The sequence below is a fragment of the Cryptomeria japonica genome, chromosome 8, assembly GCF_030272615.1.
Source record: "Cryptomeria japonica chromosome 8, Sugi_1.0, whole genome shotgun sequence".
Taxonomy (NCBI): domain Eukaryota; kingdom Viridiplantae; phylum Streptophyta; class Pinopsida; order Cupressales; family Cupressaceae; genus Cryptomeria; species Cryptomeria japonica.
The window spans coordinates 465,349,288-465,366,581 of NC_081412.1; the positions used below are offsets into that span (position 1 = coordinate 465,349,288).

Genomic DNA, 17,294 nt, shown 5'->3' on the forward strand with positions numbered 1-17,294 from the left:
AGAGGGCAGAAAATAAGAAAGAGAAAAAGATTAATCTGTGAAATTTACTATTCCTTTTCAAACAAAACCATGTTAAAACCTTGATGAACTTTCACCTTCGAAGAATGAAGAAAAAAAATGAGAGAAGAAGCTGCCATACTCGGAAAAATCAGTGGGTTTTGGTTTCCAACCAGTCAGAAATTCTCAAAATCTGAGTATAATTTGATGAACAAAAAGGTTAAAAACTCAGGCTTATACTTAAAACTTCTTCAAAAACACTTTCGATCTGCAAAATGCACTTCAAAAATAACCTTCAACCTGTAAAAAGAAATCACAAACTTGCTCTCAATATGCTCAGAACTTCGAACTTCATATGTGAGAATGAAAAAATGGACAATGTATTTGTAATGAAGTTCCAATCTGTATTAGAAACACAAAAGACCTTCGAAATTTGTTTCTAACTTGTCATTTAGTCTTTTGAATCTGCAGGGAAACGTTTCTAATTTGGTCTTTAGTGAACTTATCATCACTTAAGCAAGTTCGAACTTCATCTTATCTTCCAAATGCAAGTTTCTAAATTGATTTTCAGTTCATAATTCGAACTATATCTGCAATAGTCTCCTTTCAAAAACTTTCTAATTCTCTTTCAGTTCGAACTTCATGAAGATCTTGCTGACATCACTTAGCATGTATGCTTCTCTTGGGTGGACTTTCCTTGACTTGTTTCTCCTTGCTAGGGCGGACTTTGTTCAACTTGTGATCAATGAGGGCAGACTTAACTGATTTCATGCACCAAATAAGGCGAAGTTTATCAAACTTGTGCACCATTCCTTATGTCCATGGGGCGGACTTCATCTCTTCCATGCACACCACATTCCCTAAGGGCGGACTTCTTCACACTTAGGAACCATATGCTCATGACCTTAGGCAGACTTCATCTCAACTTGTGCTCTTTCCCCATCATCTATAGGACGGACTTGGCCTGATGTATGACCCTTTGGAGGGTGGAATTCAACATCTGCATGCACTTTCAACTTCATGGTAGGGCGCACTTCAGCTTATTGGTGACCTTCTTTTGCAAGGCAAGGCGCACTTTCTTAACATTAGGCACCATGTGCAATGATAGGGTGGACTTTCTTATTTCCTCGCACCTCAACTCTTTACTCATGGCGCACTTTGTTCAACTTGGGAACCTTTCACATGGCATTTCTAAATCCCTTGGGCGGATTTCACTAACTTTTGACACCATGGCAAGGGCGGACTTCATTAATCTTGGGCACCACTTACCATCTCCTTCAAGGCCGACTTTATCAACCTTAGGCACCATCTTCATGGGTGGGGTTTAGCTAATTCAAGGCAAGGCGGAATTGGTGGATCTCAGGAACCACAACCTTGACCAAGGGCAGACTTTATGAACTTCAGGAACCACATGATCAAAACTTGAAATCTCCATAACTCGTGCAATTTTTATCGGATCGCCTTGAAATTTGAAAACTGTGCTTCAACCATTCACTGAATTCCTCGAGATTCCTAAAATTTAGGAGATTAGCTTTTTGGGTCAAAACTTGGATTTTAGAAGGAATTTGTCGATCATTTCAATGTATCTTAGTGTGAACAGTGCAAACCCTAGATCCACTTTCTAAAAATAGAAAAAGCAAGGTTCCCTAAAATATAAGAAAAACTTTCTAAAAATAGCCATTTCAAGGATCGTGCTCAAAATGCCAAAAACGAAACTTCCTAAAAAATAGGAAAAACCAAAAAGCAGAACTTCCCAAAAATAGAAAATTGTTCAAATTAGCTTAAATCAATTGCGATCTTCGCCCTTTGGGCTTTCTAGACACAATGATGACATCTAGGCTCTGTTCTAACCATGGCTTGCACACATTGACTCATAATGTTCAAAACACAAGTCGCTCAAAACTGACAAACTTGCCAATATTGATGCAGGAAGGTCACAAGGCACTAATAAAAACCCTAGAAAGCAGGAAAAAGGGAGGGTCCCCATTTGGAATGGGGTGATGTGTGAAAAGGTCACAACACGTCTCACCTGCGTGACCTCAATGAAACACCTGTAACTGCTGGATTAATTGCCATCATGAGTCCCCTTACCTTAACTTATTAACCTATGGGAACCTGTTGACTAGGCTAATAGTCCACTAAGCTGAAGTTCTTAAGAAGGGGACATTACACCTTCTTTTATGTCCAATGATTGTTTTGCGAAATCTTCTTGCTAATTTTATGCACATGACAACTAAATCTATCACATTCTCTAAAATAGGAAAGAATAGAAAGCAAATGCACCAGAACAATGACAAGTTTTTGGAATACAGAATTTTGTTCCAAATTATCTAACATGGTTCCTAGTACTCACTGCTATTGGGAATCTTCAAAACAAGACCTTTTACTTTCAAGATCACATACCAAATATTGATCAAAAGGGAGGTGGCTAGGAAATAAGATATAATGGATAAGCAGATCTTGACAAAAACAAATGGTATGTGCAGATAAAGTTTTCTCAAGCTGTATAGAATTGCAAAAAGCCTAAAGAGAAAACATTTTTGTGAGTGATCTATTCTTGGTAAAGTTAAATTCTGACTGCTCAGTATGTACTAAAACATTATGCAAGTAAAAAAACATGAAAACCAAAGCACTCTAGAGTATCTGCATTTTCAATTCTTAGAACTAGCACTCAATTATGATATATCCAAACAAACTATTCTAATGTGATACCCAATTAGAAGTCCAGCCTTTATATGCATGCTAACCTTGGGTTGAATTGGAAGAACGCCAGGAAATTCCTTAGAGATGTATCCAACAACTTCTTTGCCCATATCCCATCCATTATCAGTTTCAAGGACACCACCAACCATCACAAGTGGAAAAGCCTCTCTTCCATCTGAAGTCAAAACGATTTCAAATTTCAAAAAAATTAGTTAAGGGCAATAGAATTACTACAAAGAATGCTCAACATATGGTTAAACAGCTGAAAACATGTGACAGCCTATGACACTGATACAGCATCAACATGTTATTGTCAAACTAAAAGAAGAATACACACACATGTATAAGTGTATGTAAATAGATGTGTGTGTGTGTGTACACACATACACAAGCATCCATACATTCATCATGATAATTCATTTTTATCCCATTCTAAAACCTTAATATTCTCATTCAGCAACTGATGAGCATGACTAACTTAGTAACAGCAGATTCACATTAATCTAAACCATAGACATGTTTATATATTTCCAGTGTGTTCCATTCTTTTTCAGACAAAGGGATGCATACTAGCTTTCACTTACACCCAAAGTTAAGGATGGCAAGAAATAAGAATTATGTTGGAACCCTATTTGATATCTTTGAGAAAAAGGTATCCTGTTGTACTTTAAAACCAGTTTTTCTATTAAATATTCTCTAAGAACATTACATAGACAGATCTGACCTTTCCCACACAAATTTAGTCTCTGAACAACAGCTCTAATGCTTTCGGCAAGCTCCTGGATGGCTTTAAGCAAAACACTTTTTGCAACTTCATCCCCTGCTGCAGCACAAGCCTTCACCACTGGAACAAGTGCAGCTATACGAGCCCAAGAAGGATCTGCATAAGTCCATCTGCCAAAAAATGAATTTATAATCCTTCGCATGATAGCAAAACCTGGGCCAAGTAAAGAAAATTCATTTCCAGGATTCTCATAAGAATCTAGATGTGTTTAAAAAAAATTCTTTTCTGCTGAAATTGAAACGCAAAATTGAACAAAAATACAAAGGATTTTTACGTTGAAAGTCAAAAGAATGGCCTAAAACATAAAAATAGCCCCTTAAGAAGATCAGAAGTCTGAGTCAAGTCATACCTGCTGGCCTATGGCCACATACAAAGAATTTACCAATAAAGAGGAGAAGTCTATTAATATAACATTAAATGCATCAATATACCACGGTAAGCATTAGACAGTGGCTAGAAAATAAGCACATATTGTCCAGTCTAATCACCTAGCAAAACACAGAGGCTCTTTTGCTTTGTAGATAGATTTCTATTTTTAATTTTAGATTTTTTACTATTTCTTCATTTGCTATTGTAGTTTTGCTCTACTTTTGAATAGAATTGACATATTATGATCAATTTACAATAATTAATGTACTTTCTTTCTATCTTTTGAGTAATAAAAGAGATGAGAAGCTTGAGGTTTCTCCAAATGAAGGAACAAGGTCATCATGGTGATCCTATAACCAACAAGATTCCTCTGCTAATCCAAACTATAAGTGCTGACAGAATCATATGTTCATTTCTATGACTTTGTCCTAGGATTTAAACCATCATGTGATAGATAGAGAAGAATTGCAAGTTGATTATAATTGGGTCCATTACACTGATTGTATAATCTGGAGGATTATTTCCTTAAAGTAACTTAACGAAACTAGAAAAGAAAGGATGTGAAACAGAGATGTCAAACCTGAAGTTGGGTGGCAACAAGGTCTTCCTCCAGGTGATAGAGCTTATGCTCTTAACAAGGAATCTATTCCAAAGTCTGGCAGCAATGCACATGGAGATACTTGGGAAAAATTCAATCAACACCATCATGGATGGCAATTTTACTGTGAATATTATTCAAAAAAACACTTGGAGAAATCTGCAGAAGCCACCTGTTTGGTCTCAAACCCTCAAATTGGTGAAAGCCAATGAATATGGCACAAAAGGTATTTACTAGAACCCAACTCTGCTTGCTGAATTTCATAATCATTTCATTTTGCAAGGACTTAGAATGCATCGTTGGGTCATGGTTGCTTGATAGCAGCCAATACAGATCACAACCAGAAACCTTTGCTCTCCCTTAAAAATTAAGGCCGGAAATATGTGATAGACCTCAGGAACAGGCACTAAGCAAGGAACCAGCCTCATCCAGCTCATTGAACTCGAACTTTCAAAGAAGATTTCTTTAATGAAGGAAACCAGGGTACTATAGGTCAAATGACAAAAGGGATCTTCAAGTTGCAGCCATGCTCCTAAAATGAGACAAAATCCCTCAACAGTCTATTCCATCGGCTAATGAAAGACTATCGGGCATTCTAGCTAGATTGCAACTTCATTGAAATTATGGAAATAAAAGAATCCCTGCATGGAGATGACCATAAAAAAAGTCAATGATGTCGAGTCTATGTACTGTCAACATCAGGGTTGAATTAACCATCCTGAGTTTTTAGAATACATATTTATAATGAAAAGCTCAAAAACAAATTGGCCCATCAGTTTCGCAGTGTTGTTGATACTTGATACTAACTTATAAAGAGCACACCACCATGCAGGTAAATATAGAGTAAGAAGAAAACACATAAATGTTAAATGTAAATGATTATTGGGATCCATTACTAAAGCCTGCACCATTTGATGTGCTTATGGACCACAAGGATGCCTTTATGTGGACATACAAAAATTTGAAGGGAGTGATCTAGATTTGTGCAAACATAGAATCCCTCTCATACCAACATCCCATCTGGTGCAACTGAAAGTATATTGGATCCACCAGAACTTTGTTGCAAGACTCCAAGATGAGAAGATCAATGCAAAATCATTTTGAAATTGTAAACAAATGATTGGGTGTTGCTGATAGTTGTTGGCGGCAATATTGTACACGGAAATAAAACTAGTTAATTAAGTTGTAATTGTGTTGGTTAGTTGGCAACCGAGGGGTGGCAGTTGCGGTGCGACGGTTGTTGCTCGCACCCCCTCGGTATCTTTATATACTTCCGAATGTAACTTGTGATGGGAGAACGATGAGGAAGGGAATAACATCTCTTATATTGCATTTGATATCTATGGCATTATTATTCTGCATTACGTGCTTTATGTTTTAAGTTATTCACCCGAGAGGGCAAACATTTGGCACCGCTGCCTAGACGTTCTCGAGAACGGAAGACGCGGATGGCGCACGGACACGATGGGCCTACCCTTCAGTGAGATTAACCCAGAGGCCGACGACGCGCAAACGGAACAATCGTCGTGGGACGCAGAGCGTGATGGCAAGAGGCGAAGGGGAAATTGAACCCTGTAATAAATTGTGGCCGAAAGGAAAAATAATAAAAGTTTAGTTTTTTTTTTGTGTGTACATGGCGTGTGCTTGCTATGTACGGAAGTGATTAATGCCCAACCTATTGAATAAATATAGAAATAAAAAAGCAGAAATGGACGAGTGGGAGGCCGTGCAGAGGGCCTTGATTCTGGAGCAGCAAGTAGAACGTAGACGGAGGCTGAGGCAACTTGCCGAAGGACGACCTGCTAAAGGGTGGCCCGAGGGGAACCAAGGAGGTGTTGCGGAGGGCGCAGAAGCCGATGGAAATTTCTACGCGTCGCCAGAACACCGTAGGGTGTGGAGCCACGAAGAGTTTCTAAAGGAAACAAGGTTACGGCGAAATCTAGTCAAGGAGACTCGGGATTAGTTTAGAAACTTATCCCTTACACCACGAAGTGAGGATCACCAAAGGGAGCCAGGAGTGGGTGCGGGTGAGAACAAAGGGGAAGACAACCGTACGGCTGTAGGTGCTACACACGGCAAGCAAAACACCATACCCCCAGTCACCCACGCAGGACACACCACCGGCGCCGGAGGGAGCGGCGCAGGGGCTCAGACACAGCCACAGCCACCTTAGGGGAGACGACCCCCATCAATGGCGAGTAAACAAAAACTACCGAAGTTCAATAGCGACGGGAAGGAAGATCCTGTCCGCCATTGTCGAACGTGCAAAACCATATGGTCAGCAAACGGTGTTACCAATCAAGACGAATGGGTAACACAATTCCCAACAATCTTGAGGGGAGTGGCCATAGACTGGTACTCAGATATGGACAAGGCCAAAGTCGGCACATGGCCTGACCTGAAGAAGGAGTTTGGGATAGAGTTCCGCCTCCTGAGAGATGACAACGAAATAGTCGCCGAGATCTACGAAACGAAGCAGAACAAGAACGAGACTGTCCGAGCCTATAGTTGGCGACTGAAGGAACTATTGGGAAAAATGGAGAGTCAACTAGCAGATGGGTTGAAAAAAGAGATGGTTTGTAGAGGGACTGAAACACTCCCTCCGAAAGAAGATGAAAATTGTTCCACCTACATCGTACGAAGAAGCATACAATAGAGCGATGGATCTCGAGAGCGAGACCAAGACATCGAGGAAGAAAAAGAAGAAGGATAGCTCGTCCGAGGATGATGACTCTTCTGAGGGAAGCAGCAGCGATGGCGAGTCCAGCAAAAAGGTGCAAGCCCTGTAGAAGGACATGCTGAGGATGATGAAAGAGCTGAAGGTTATGAAGGGAGGTTCGAGCAAGACCGACGAAGGGGAACTTTGGTGCACGGAATGTAAGACGGACGGCCACACAAAAGGCTCCTGCCCAAAGAAGGCCTATTGTGATATATGCCAGTTGATGGGGCATCCCACCAGGGAATGCCCCTACAACATGAAAACACGAAGCTAACAAGTATTGCTTATGCAGGACCAACCAACTACATCGGGCGGTACCGACAGCTCCCAAGCGAACAACAATGCAACCTCGGGAGGCTACCGAGATAACCGGTGGGGAGGACGAAACAACAATAACAACACAAGGAGCAAGATCCAATACGACTCCAAAGGTCGACCGATGGTACAATGCAGAGCGTGCAACCAGTGGGGGCACTTCACCCGAGACTGCCCGAAGGGAGAGGCCACGCAATATTTGTGCAAATGGTGTGGACCGGGAGACCACGAAGACGCCACCTGCCCGAAGTCCGGTGTCAACTTGCTCAATGTTGAGGAAACCAAAGAAGAGGAAGTGCTGGCCGTAACCCGTGCCCAAGCCAGACATGCAATGTGCCCAGACCCGAAGATGGAGAAGCGAAGGGCACGGGAAGCACGGGAAGAAATTGAGAAAGAGATACGAGAAAGGGCGAAGGCGAAGGGTACGGCGAGTACTTCCAGCCGATCGGAGGCGGAGGATGCTATACTAAATCAAATTTTAAAATTAAAACAGGAGGTGCCTGTGAAGGTACACGACCTCCTCCAGACAATGCCTCAATTACGAACTACTTAAGCACAAGCAAGAATTCATGGTAACGGTATGCCCACATAACCTTGTCTTTGGTCAAGTTTGTAGTCATTAATCAAGCCATTCTTGTTGTGTTATCAATATCAATTGAGCTTTTCCTCTGGTCAAGTTGCAAAGTGTAACAACCCACCCTAATTTTCCTATTTGAATTTTTGCAAAATAGAAATGCATATGCAATTTCTCACACTTCCTGATAACCCCAATCCCGAAGTGGGCAAGGTGAGAGCATATAGTGCTTCAACCGCAGAATATGATGCATGCAACCAAATCAAGGGCGGCAAACCAACCAAAATACACAAGAGGCAAAGCCAGCCTAATCAACACCTCTTCAGCAGACCATGTGACTGTAATGCAAGCCACTGACAGAATGTCTAAGCTTGAATCAGACCAAAATGATTGATAATGCTAGCTTGTTCAAAGCCAAAACAGGTTGTATGATAACATGAATGCAATGCAAGCCACTAGCAGAATGTCTAAGCTTGATTCAAACCATAATCGTAAATAATGCCAGCCCATTCAGTGTCAAAACGGGGTTAATGATATGCTATGCTATAATAATTGTCAATAAACATCCAAATTACAAAATGAAATGCATACAAGAGGATAGACTCCGATGGCACTACCATCTGGGATTTAAGAGATTATCATGAAATGCATTATAAAATAGCATTTTATGAGATATACTAGTGATATAATTCTGATATTAAATTCTGATTATAAAATCAGTCTGCTTTAATAGCATAAATTAGTCTGCAAGGCTCAAAATCAACAAGGAATATCATGCCCAAAATGTGTATCCACCAACCCAGTTAAGTATGACATTGAAGTTGAAGCAAGAGGTTGGAAAGTACTGTTACAACTCTACACTATCCAAAATCAGACTGATATAATCTGAAAACACTCTGCAAACACCAATGTAAGCTAATCCGATAATCCCAAATTGAAAGCAACTTACCCGAAATTGAAATAACAGCTGATAAGGCACTCCAAACGACCTCAACCAACACACTATAACTGGACGCTATTAAGCTACTAAAAGGAATTCAGACATGTGCAGGTAAGATTTAAAGATGGAAAGCAAGTACAACATCACAAAAAAACTCCAATAGCATCAAATCCCATCTCCCTAACAAGTGAGCATCTACACTGCTCAAAAAAATCATAAACTAACCCCAAACTTGTGAAAACCAATGGATATATCTGATATCAGTCTACGATAGTACTCAAATGAATTGCAAGTCTATAATACAATATTAATGTTGCTGTTACAACAAGTACAGTAGCTACACATTTCATAAAACTCTTACAAATCACCAATGTTCACCTTATTCTTGCTTGGTTTCAAAAAGAAACCACCACCAATCACTTCACAAGCCCACAAACTTCTTAAATATACATCAGAAATCTCTACATGTCAAAACACATCAAAAATCTCCATTGAAACAGTAGAAATCAAGTTCAACTTTGCAGCAAAGTTGTGACTTTAGGATGAAATCACTCTTTCTAGCTAAGAGGGTTTTCATCCCCAGAACTAGTATTCCAAGAGGGTTTCTGTCCTCAAGAAATGAGAATAATTCATGTTCTCGCTCAGAGCAAATAGCAAATGTAAAAAAACAGTTTAGCCCTTCTTCTCTACACCACTCCTTAAAAAGGCACTTTTAGGGCAACCAGATAATTTTCCTTCTAAAAAAAATTAACTTTTCCCCTCAATAATAAAATAAAGTAACTTTTCAAGAATTTTTAATTAAATATTACTTTTTAATCCTCCATTACATTGTCACTTTTAAATAATAACCTTTTAAGTCACTTGTACCCCATGCCTAGTGCTAACACTTTTTGGCCCCCTTTTAAAACAACTTTATGACAAGGACCACCCTTCTTTAAAATAAATAAATAAATAAGCATAAGCTGTCTTTATAATATAAAATCCCCTTAAGACAACTTAAATTATTTATTTATTTACTTTTATCTACACATCCCAAGGTCTTCGGAAATTTGGTGCTCTCTAAAGATGTTGGAAATCTCCAAGAAGTGTGGAATGCTCCCTAAAAGTTGGATTTGCACTCAGGAAAAAGAAAAAACATTGTATTCATCTTAGCTCCTTGAACATTCTGCCAATGCCAAACAATTGTTTTGATAAAACAGACCCTCTCCAAGAATGTTGGAAGGGACCCAAAAAGGGACATTACACAATGATATTTGGTTATGGTCTATTTTTCCAATTAACAATGCTTGAAAAATTGTTTTGAGGAAGCACTATTTGAATGAAAGATGAAAATGTCTTCTATTGATGGTGCCTCCAATGGTAGAAAGAAGTGATGGAAATGTCACAGAAACGAGTCTGAATACAAGATTAGCAAAGGTCTAAGTAAACTCCTCCAGCACTTCATTTAAGTGGAAAAATCACCACAAATCTCTGCCAAGGAAAAACCCAAAGGAAATGTTTAGAAGAAGTGCACTTTTCCAAAGGAAAAGTCTACTCAAAGTTCCACCTTTGCATGATAAAGGTTGGTGAAGTGATGAAGTGATCAAGAAAGTGAGCCAAGGTTGAATGTGTTTGAAAATATGAAATATCAAAAGATGGCGCTATTTCATGGTGACAATACCAAGGTGAAATTCCGCCAATGTTCCAAATGTAGCAAACACATTCTGGATCTCTGCCAAGCATGAATTTTGTTTAAATGTCAACTAGGTGCACATTTTCATAAACAATACTCGGACAAACTAGCATGCAGAGGAAAATCCCTTCGAAATCCATGCTAAAAGACAAACTTGAAAATTAGCTAAAGAGATAGTGTGCTTTGTCTATGGCAATGCCACCACCTAGTTTCCCCAAAATTTCAAAAAATGGCAAATACAATATGAAATCCACAAACGAAAAAAGCTGTTGATAACATGAATAAGGCATGCTTTTATTTAGTCCTTGCCACCTTTTTAATCTCCAAGCGTGATTCTGGAGTATCATTTCCATCTTTAAATGACACTTTAAGTTAAAATCAAATTAAGACACAAAAGTGGTGTTTTCCCATTGACACAGCCACCACAAAACTTCACCTGCACCCTGTGTTAGTCGCCAGTATTCAAATCCACACCTGTCTTTAGAAGTAAAGAAAAAATTAGAGAAAAAAATTGGCGTAAACTTATCCCAGTCAACCTATACTTTGAAGAAAGCAAAGACTAAATCGGTAACTGCCAATATATGTGTTCCTTACTCATTCAAACACACAAACAAGTTTACTTCTGGCTGAAGTCGCCATAGTGAAAAGTTCTTCAAGGTTGTTGTTGCAGGTGAAGGATATCAGTGTCTACATCATCTTACCATTTAAATTTTTATCCAAATTCTACTTCCAAACTGCTGCTTGTCTATATACAACAAAGTTTCATTCATAGTTACATGACTTACTGTGACTCGTCTAGACTCAGTGATTCCTATGCCAAGCAGACCAAACCAAGGCCCCGAAATCATGACCTGAGTACTGGGTGAGTCTTGATGAGTAGAATTGGTCAGATCTTTGAAATTTTGAGGAAAAAAAGCATAAAAAGAAGCATGATAATAGTTTTAAATCATTAAAAATATTTATGTATAAAGGTTTTTTCATTTGGCCAAGTCGAAGTGTTGAGTCTGAGATTGGATCAAGCATCAAATTGTCAAGCTTGAATTGAGTCCAAGTCTTATGACTCTAGTTTCATTGAATTTTTACACCTTTCATAAGTCATAGAAAGAAAAAAGGCAACTTCTTCAACTAGGGAGTTGTGTGAATATGCATTTTGACCAAAAACATTGTTATTCAATAGCTTGCATCATGTCCACAATAACCCTCTTTGACACATGATCATACTTGATTTAAAGATGGATGAGAGGGTTAGAGTGGGAAGTAATTTGTCCATCAAATTGGTGGAAAGTGGACTCATCCAAGCTACCTTGTTTCCAGTCACAATTTCATCCCTTGAATTGGTGATTGCTTGTGCTGGACATTATTAACCAGGAATAAGAACTGTGTCTCCAAACAACTGAGTGATATGTAATTTACCTGCTGAAACCCTTGATTTAGCATTCAGGTTGCAAATATCTGAAGAAAAGAAATTAATCAACTTGGAATATTTGGGGAACAATGGAACAGTACTATGCAGGATTGCCTAAAGGACATTGCAAGAAAGTGGCTGGAGGAGTCAAAGAGACCAATCTGATTACCCAAGCATTTGTACCAAAGTAAATTCAAAGAGGAGCTTGGTTTGATGATTACAGTGCTCAATAGGATGTAGGTCAATCAAAAGCAAGAACATTCAAGAGCTGGATATTCTAAATTATTAGCCACATTTATGAAAGAAGAGGCATATCAATTGTACTCATCTCATCATTAATTGCATCCATACCCAATTGATGAAGTTCTCTGGCACAAAGTATTTCTACATGGTGTCATATTTAACTTACTTTTTGGTACAAACCAATGCATTCACAGGATTGGAAAGGGTCCAAGTGCAAGGACACCTTTTCTTGCAGTATCTGCAGCTAGACTACAGATAAAGGCCAAAACATTTCAAAAAAAATGATGATGTTTTCACTATGCTGAAAACTAGAGATTTGGAGAATGAAAATCATTTTTCCATTACAGAGTGGTTATGATAGAGTTGGCTGATTGGTTATTCCAATTTCCTACTTTCACCTACATCTAAGCCTGTAGATTTGAATCTTATCCATACAAGCTACCTTGGTATTCGAGAGACCAAATCATTCTGATAGAATATTGGAGGCAATTATCAGTTGCTTGCAAGTATTGCAAGAAAACTCATAAGTTGGCAGCAAACTTTCCAATATAAATCAGGTCATGCAAGGGTGCAAATGACAGATGCCAAGAATATGGAAGCTGAACTGTCAAACTTCAATCTCAAGTTCTATCATAAGAGCAGATGGTTTGGCTCTAAAAGTGTAATGGCTAAGAGTTGGACCCAATTTTATACATGTACCTAGTATTGATGACTTCTGGGTGAATTGACTTGATGAATATCAATCCCTTAGAAGAAAGAACAGTCGAATGAGTTTAAATTAGCTAAGAGTATTCACTTCTGAACCAGTTCCATAGGACTTGGTTGATTCAAAAGACTATAGTTAATCTCTCTGTTTTGTTCAATCAAGAGGGCATCTACAAAGTACAAACCTTGTCACCAGTTGATTGGTTAATTAAAGATAACATTTTTGAAGATTGGACGAACAAGACAGTGATGAACAGCTTAAGACAATTCTTAGAGAGGAAGCTCACATAAAAGCAATGATGAATCCACAAGGAAAATGATCAAAATTACCTGCGTGAGTATAGAAATGGTTCCTGATATCAAAAATTCAATTATTAGTGCTAAAAATGTAAAGAGTAAGATGAAAGCTTCAAGTGAAGCTATGGAAAGTTCAAAACCTAGAAGTTGAAACCAATTGTGAAAAAGAAAGTGAACATTTAGAAATACTACACTATCTCCAATTCCAGATCAGCCAAAGATATTCATATTGGCATTTTTGAAGATTGGATGAACAAACTAGTGATTGACATTATCAAGAAAAAATTTATAGAGGAAGCAAGTAGAACAAGCAAGGGTGGCTCCAAGAGGGAAAAGTTCCAAGTTACCTACCTGAGCGTAGAAACAGTTCTTGATACAATTGTTAATGTTGAAGATGTAAAGAAGAAGATGAAAGCTTCAAGTGAAGCTATGAAAGTTGAATATCTAAGAGATTGAAACTAGTTGTGAAAAAGAAAATGAAGTCTCCTTCACATATTCATATAAGTCCTCCAAGTTCTCAAGCAGCAATTCCGACTTCTCTATTTCCAATTCCAAATCAGTCGAGGATAGTCGCTTAAACATCCAAATCTCCTATTCACACATCTCCTACTACAATGGTTCGGCCTAGGGAAGAAAAACCAGCCATGATGGTAGAGATTGCAAGACCTAGTATAGGTAGTTCAAAATGGATTCAAGAATCTTGGAACAAGGAGAGTTGTTGCACAACCTCTCAACTTTAATGTTGTATCCAATCTGACCAGAGAGGCAAAAATGAAGAAAATCAAAAGTCAAACAAGGTTGAAGCATCCATTCCCCCTATGAATAAAAGTCTTCAAGATGTACAGGTTGCTGATTTTCAATTTTCAAAAGCCAACTTTGGGCGTGTGAGCAGCTTAGAAAATATTGGTTTGTTGCAATTTACCACCAGAAATGCCAAGGAAATATTCAAGAAAGATGGTGAGGCTAAGGAAAGTTTGAAGGTAGAAAATAGGGATTAAGGGCATACGTTAAGCATCTTATAAATCCAATATCAAAACTAGGAAAAAGGTCACCATAAAGACTTGATGTACCCCAAAAGCAACAGCCTAAAGAATTAGTGTTATGTGAAAGGAAAATTCAGCAATGGATTGGAAAGCTTTGTGAGGATTATTTGAAGAGAACCAATGATACCCTTTTGCAATCCATAGAGTTGGAATGTGTTTTGACTGCTGGTATTTCTTCATGTGAGAACATTTTGACCAGCCTAGACCTAAGTAGTTTTTGGGGAACAATGAGTTGTTGAGATTAAAGGTGACAGAAAATTTTGACGATTATCATATTCTTAAGTAGATAGCTGGTTGCCATTTATCTTTTGAGATTCAAAATCCACTTTGAAGATTGTCTGGGTAAATATTGTGAGGTTGCAAGTTTCTGAACAGGACATTCTATCTTTCTGCACTCCTCTTTCCTTTACATTTGCCATAGATAACCTAGATGCAACAAAAACTAATTTTGAGCAACTGAGTATGACAAGATTAAGAGATTCAGCTTTTAATATCAGTAATATGGAAGAAATTACGAGAATTTTACTGAGAATTTGTGCATGCAAAATCAAGGTGCTCAAAGATTGCATATTATTTGTGAACAGCAAAAGCTTGTTCAGTGGTAGATGGATAAGGAAGAGTTAGCCAAGAAACCTCCAACTACTCAAATCAGGGAGTTTATTGATAAATTTCAGCTAGTAAGAGAAAAAAACATAACATTGTCTCCTGAAACACCAAATCTTCTAGATGTGTCAAGTTGAGATTCAGAGTCAGATACTACTGATTCAAAATAGTTAATAATGGCTATTTTCTATTCTTTGCCAATGATTTTTGAGCAAATAATGAAAACTACCTCTGGAGAACTTACAAATAAGTGGTTTGAGAAAATTATTTGTAAGGAAAGTATATTGTGCAGGTTTAAATTTTTCTTGAAATAATTATTTGATGCAGTCGTATTTCATGGGATACTACGCTGTTTTCTTTTTTGAATTGCCATCAAATAGTCAACAAATTGACCATTCATTAAATGAAAGCAATTCATTACCTAATTGATGATGTGTTGTGACGTTTTCACACATCGCCCCATTGCAAATGGGGACCCATGTTTTTTGCTTTTTAGGGTTTGTTCTTTAGGTTTTTTAGGGTTTTGTTAGTTAGCCTTTGCATTTTGAATGTCGCCCAGGGATCACATGGGTAGCAAGTCCGGCTTGAGTGAGGTCCTGATCCTGAAATTTGGCTAAGTCTGGAATGTCCTGATACTGAATTTGACTAAGTCTGGAAACTGAAAAAACCTCCAAAAACTAGATTTTGCAATATAACTCCTGGAGGTCTGAAACCACTCTCAAACATCCTGAAAGTATATATGGAATATAACTTAAAGTATAAGTCTTTCTTATACTTAAATGTTATATTCCATAAAATTTATCTTGATAGAGAGTTCGAAAAGTCAAATTTCGCTCGTGTCCTTCTCCAAGGGTCCAGAGCGAAAAGCGCTCCTGTCCCTCTCCAAGGGACCAAGGCGAATCGCTCGTGTCCCTCACCAAGGGACTAGAGCGAAAATGCTTAGTTGAGCCATTCCTGACCTTGTTTGGACGAATCGAGACATCAAAGGCATGGTGAAGGACGAAATGAGCATGATAGAGCATCCAGACTTGATCAAAAACAACGAAATGATGAAGTTTTTGCCTAGAGGGTCAAATTCGCTCCTGTCCCTCACTGAAGGACCAGAGCGAAATTCTTCATAAGGTACGATCTGGGCAAAGATCAAGCAAGTTTTATGTTTGAAGGCAAGAAAGGAGATGAATTGAACCCATTGAAGACAAATTGAAGATTATCAAACGTCAACAAGGGACCTAAATGCCCAAGTTCGCTCCTGTCCCTCTCCAAGGGACCAAAGCGATTTTTGTCTTAGACAAATTTCTTGACAAGATACAATGAATTCCAAGGCATGGATGAATGAAAGGGGACATTACGAGACCGTTGAAGATAAATTTGGAAGTTGGCGAAGTGTGATGGAGACTACAAGTACAAATTCGCTCCTGTCCCTCTCCAAGGGACCAGGGCGATATAATGATTATATTGCTTTTTTCACCAAATTCAAGCCGTTCCAAGTCAAGAACAAGGTGGCAAAGGCGTTTCGAAGCATTTCAATCAAGCACAAAGCATCAAAGGTCACTAAATTGAAGGATTTGCACGTAAATACCTAGGTTCGCTCCTGTCCCTCAGGAAGGGACCAGAGCGAAATTTGCATAAAGGCATAAATTTTGAAAGTTTATCACGCATCAAGCGATCAAGGGGAATCAAGAGACTTTGTTTTGAACAATAAAGGTAATTGCAAGTTGGAGAACACAAGCATGAGCCCAAAAACTTGAAGTTCGCTCCTGTCCCTCTCCAAGGGACCAGAGAAATATTAATTATATTAGCCAAATCTCTCAAAAATCACGTTAAGTCAAGGTTTTGCGGGGTCATACAAGGTCTAAGATGTCTTTTGGAGATGATATACAAAGGTTTTTGACGTCAAAATGTTATCAATTGAGCCAAGGAGCCTATATCGCTCCTGTCCTTTGAACAAGGACCAAAGCGATTTTCATCAAAACACTTATGTTCCGTCAAATCCAAGACAAGGCAAGGATAGCCAAGGTCAAGGACGTCCTTTGGAAGGCAATAAACGAAGAACGAAGATCAAAAGTTTGCAAATTTGAGCCAGGACACTAAGATCGCTCCTGTCCCTCAGGAAGGGACCAGGGCGATATTTGCCAAAGCACTCATTTTCCTTCGAAGATCATGACAAAACAAACTTGCAAAGGGTTCAAAGCATTGTTTGAAAGGTAATAAAAGAGGAGTTGATATCAAGAACGATGAATTTCAAGCTAGAAGACAAGGATCGCTCCTGTCCCTCTCCAAGGGACCAGGGCGATATTCCTCTTAACATCAAATATGCCTTGTAAAAA

At 38.6% G+C, this 17,294-nt stretch overlaps 1 protein-coding gene across 1 annotated transcript in view; it reads right to left on the reverse strand.

Annotated features, from left to right (window-relative positions):
* Window positions 1-17,294, reverse strand: part of LOC131034962 (uncharacterized) — a 104,596-nt gene that overhangs the window by 17,500 nt on the left and 69,802 nt on the right. The window contains exons 5-6 of the mRNA XM_057966579.2: window positions 3,425-3,594; window positions 2,745-2,875 (exon numbers count right to left, since the gene is read on the reverse strand). Coding sequence (XP_057822562.1) covers window positions 2,745-2,875; window positions 3,425-3,594 — 301 coding nt within the window. The remainder of the gene's footprint in view (window positions 1-2,744; window positions 2,876-3,424; window positions 3,595-17,294) is intronic.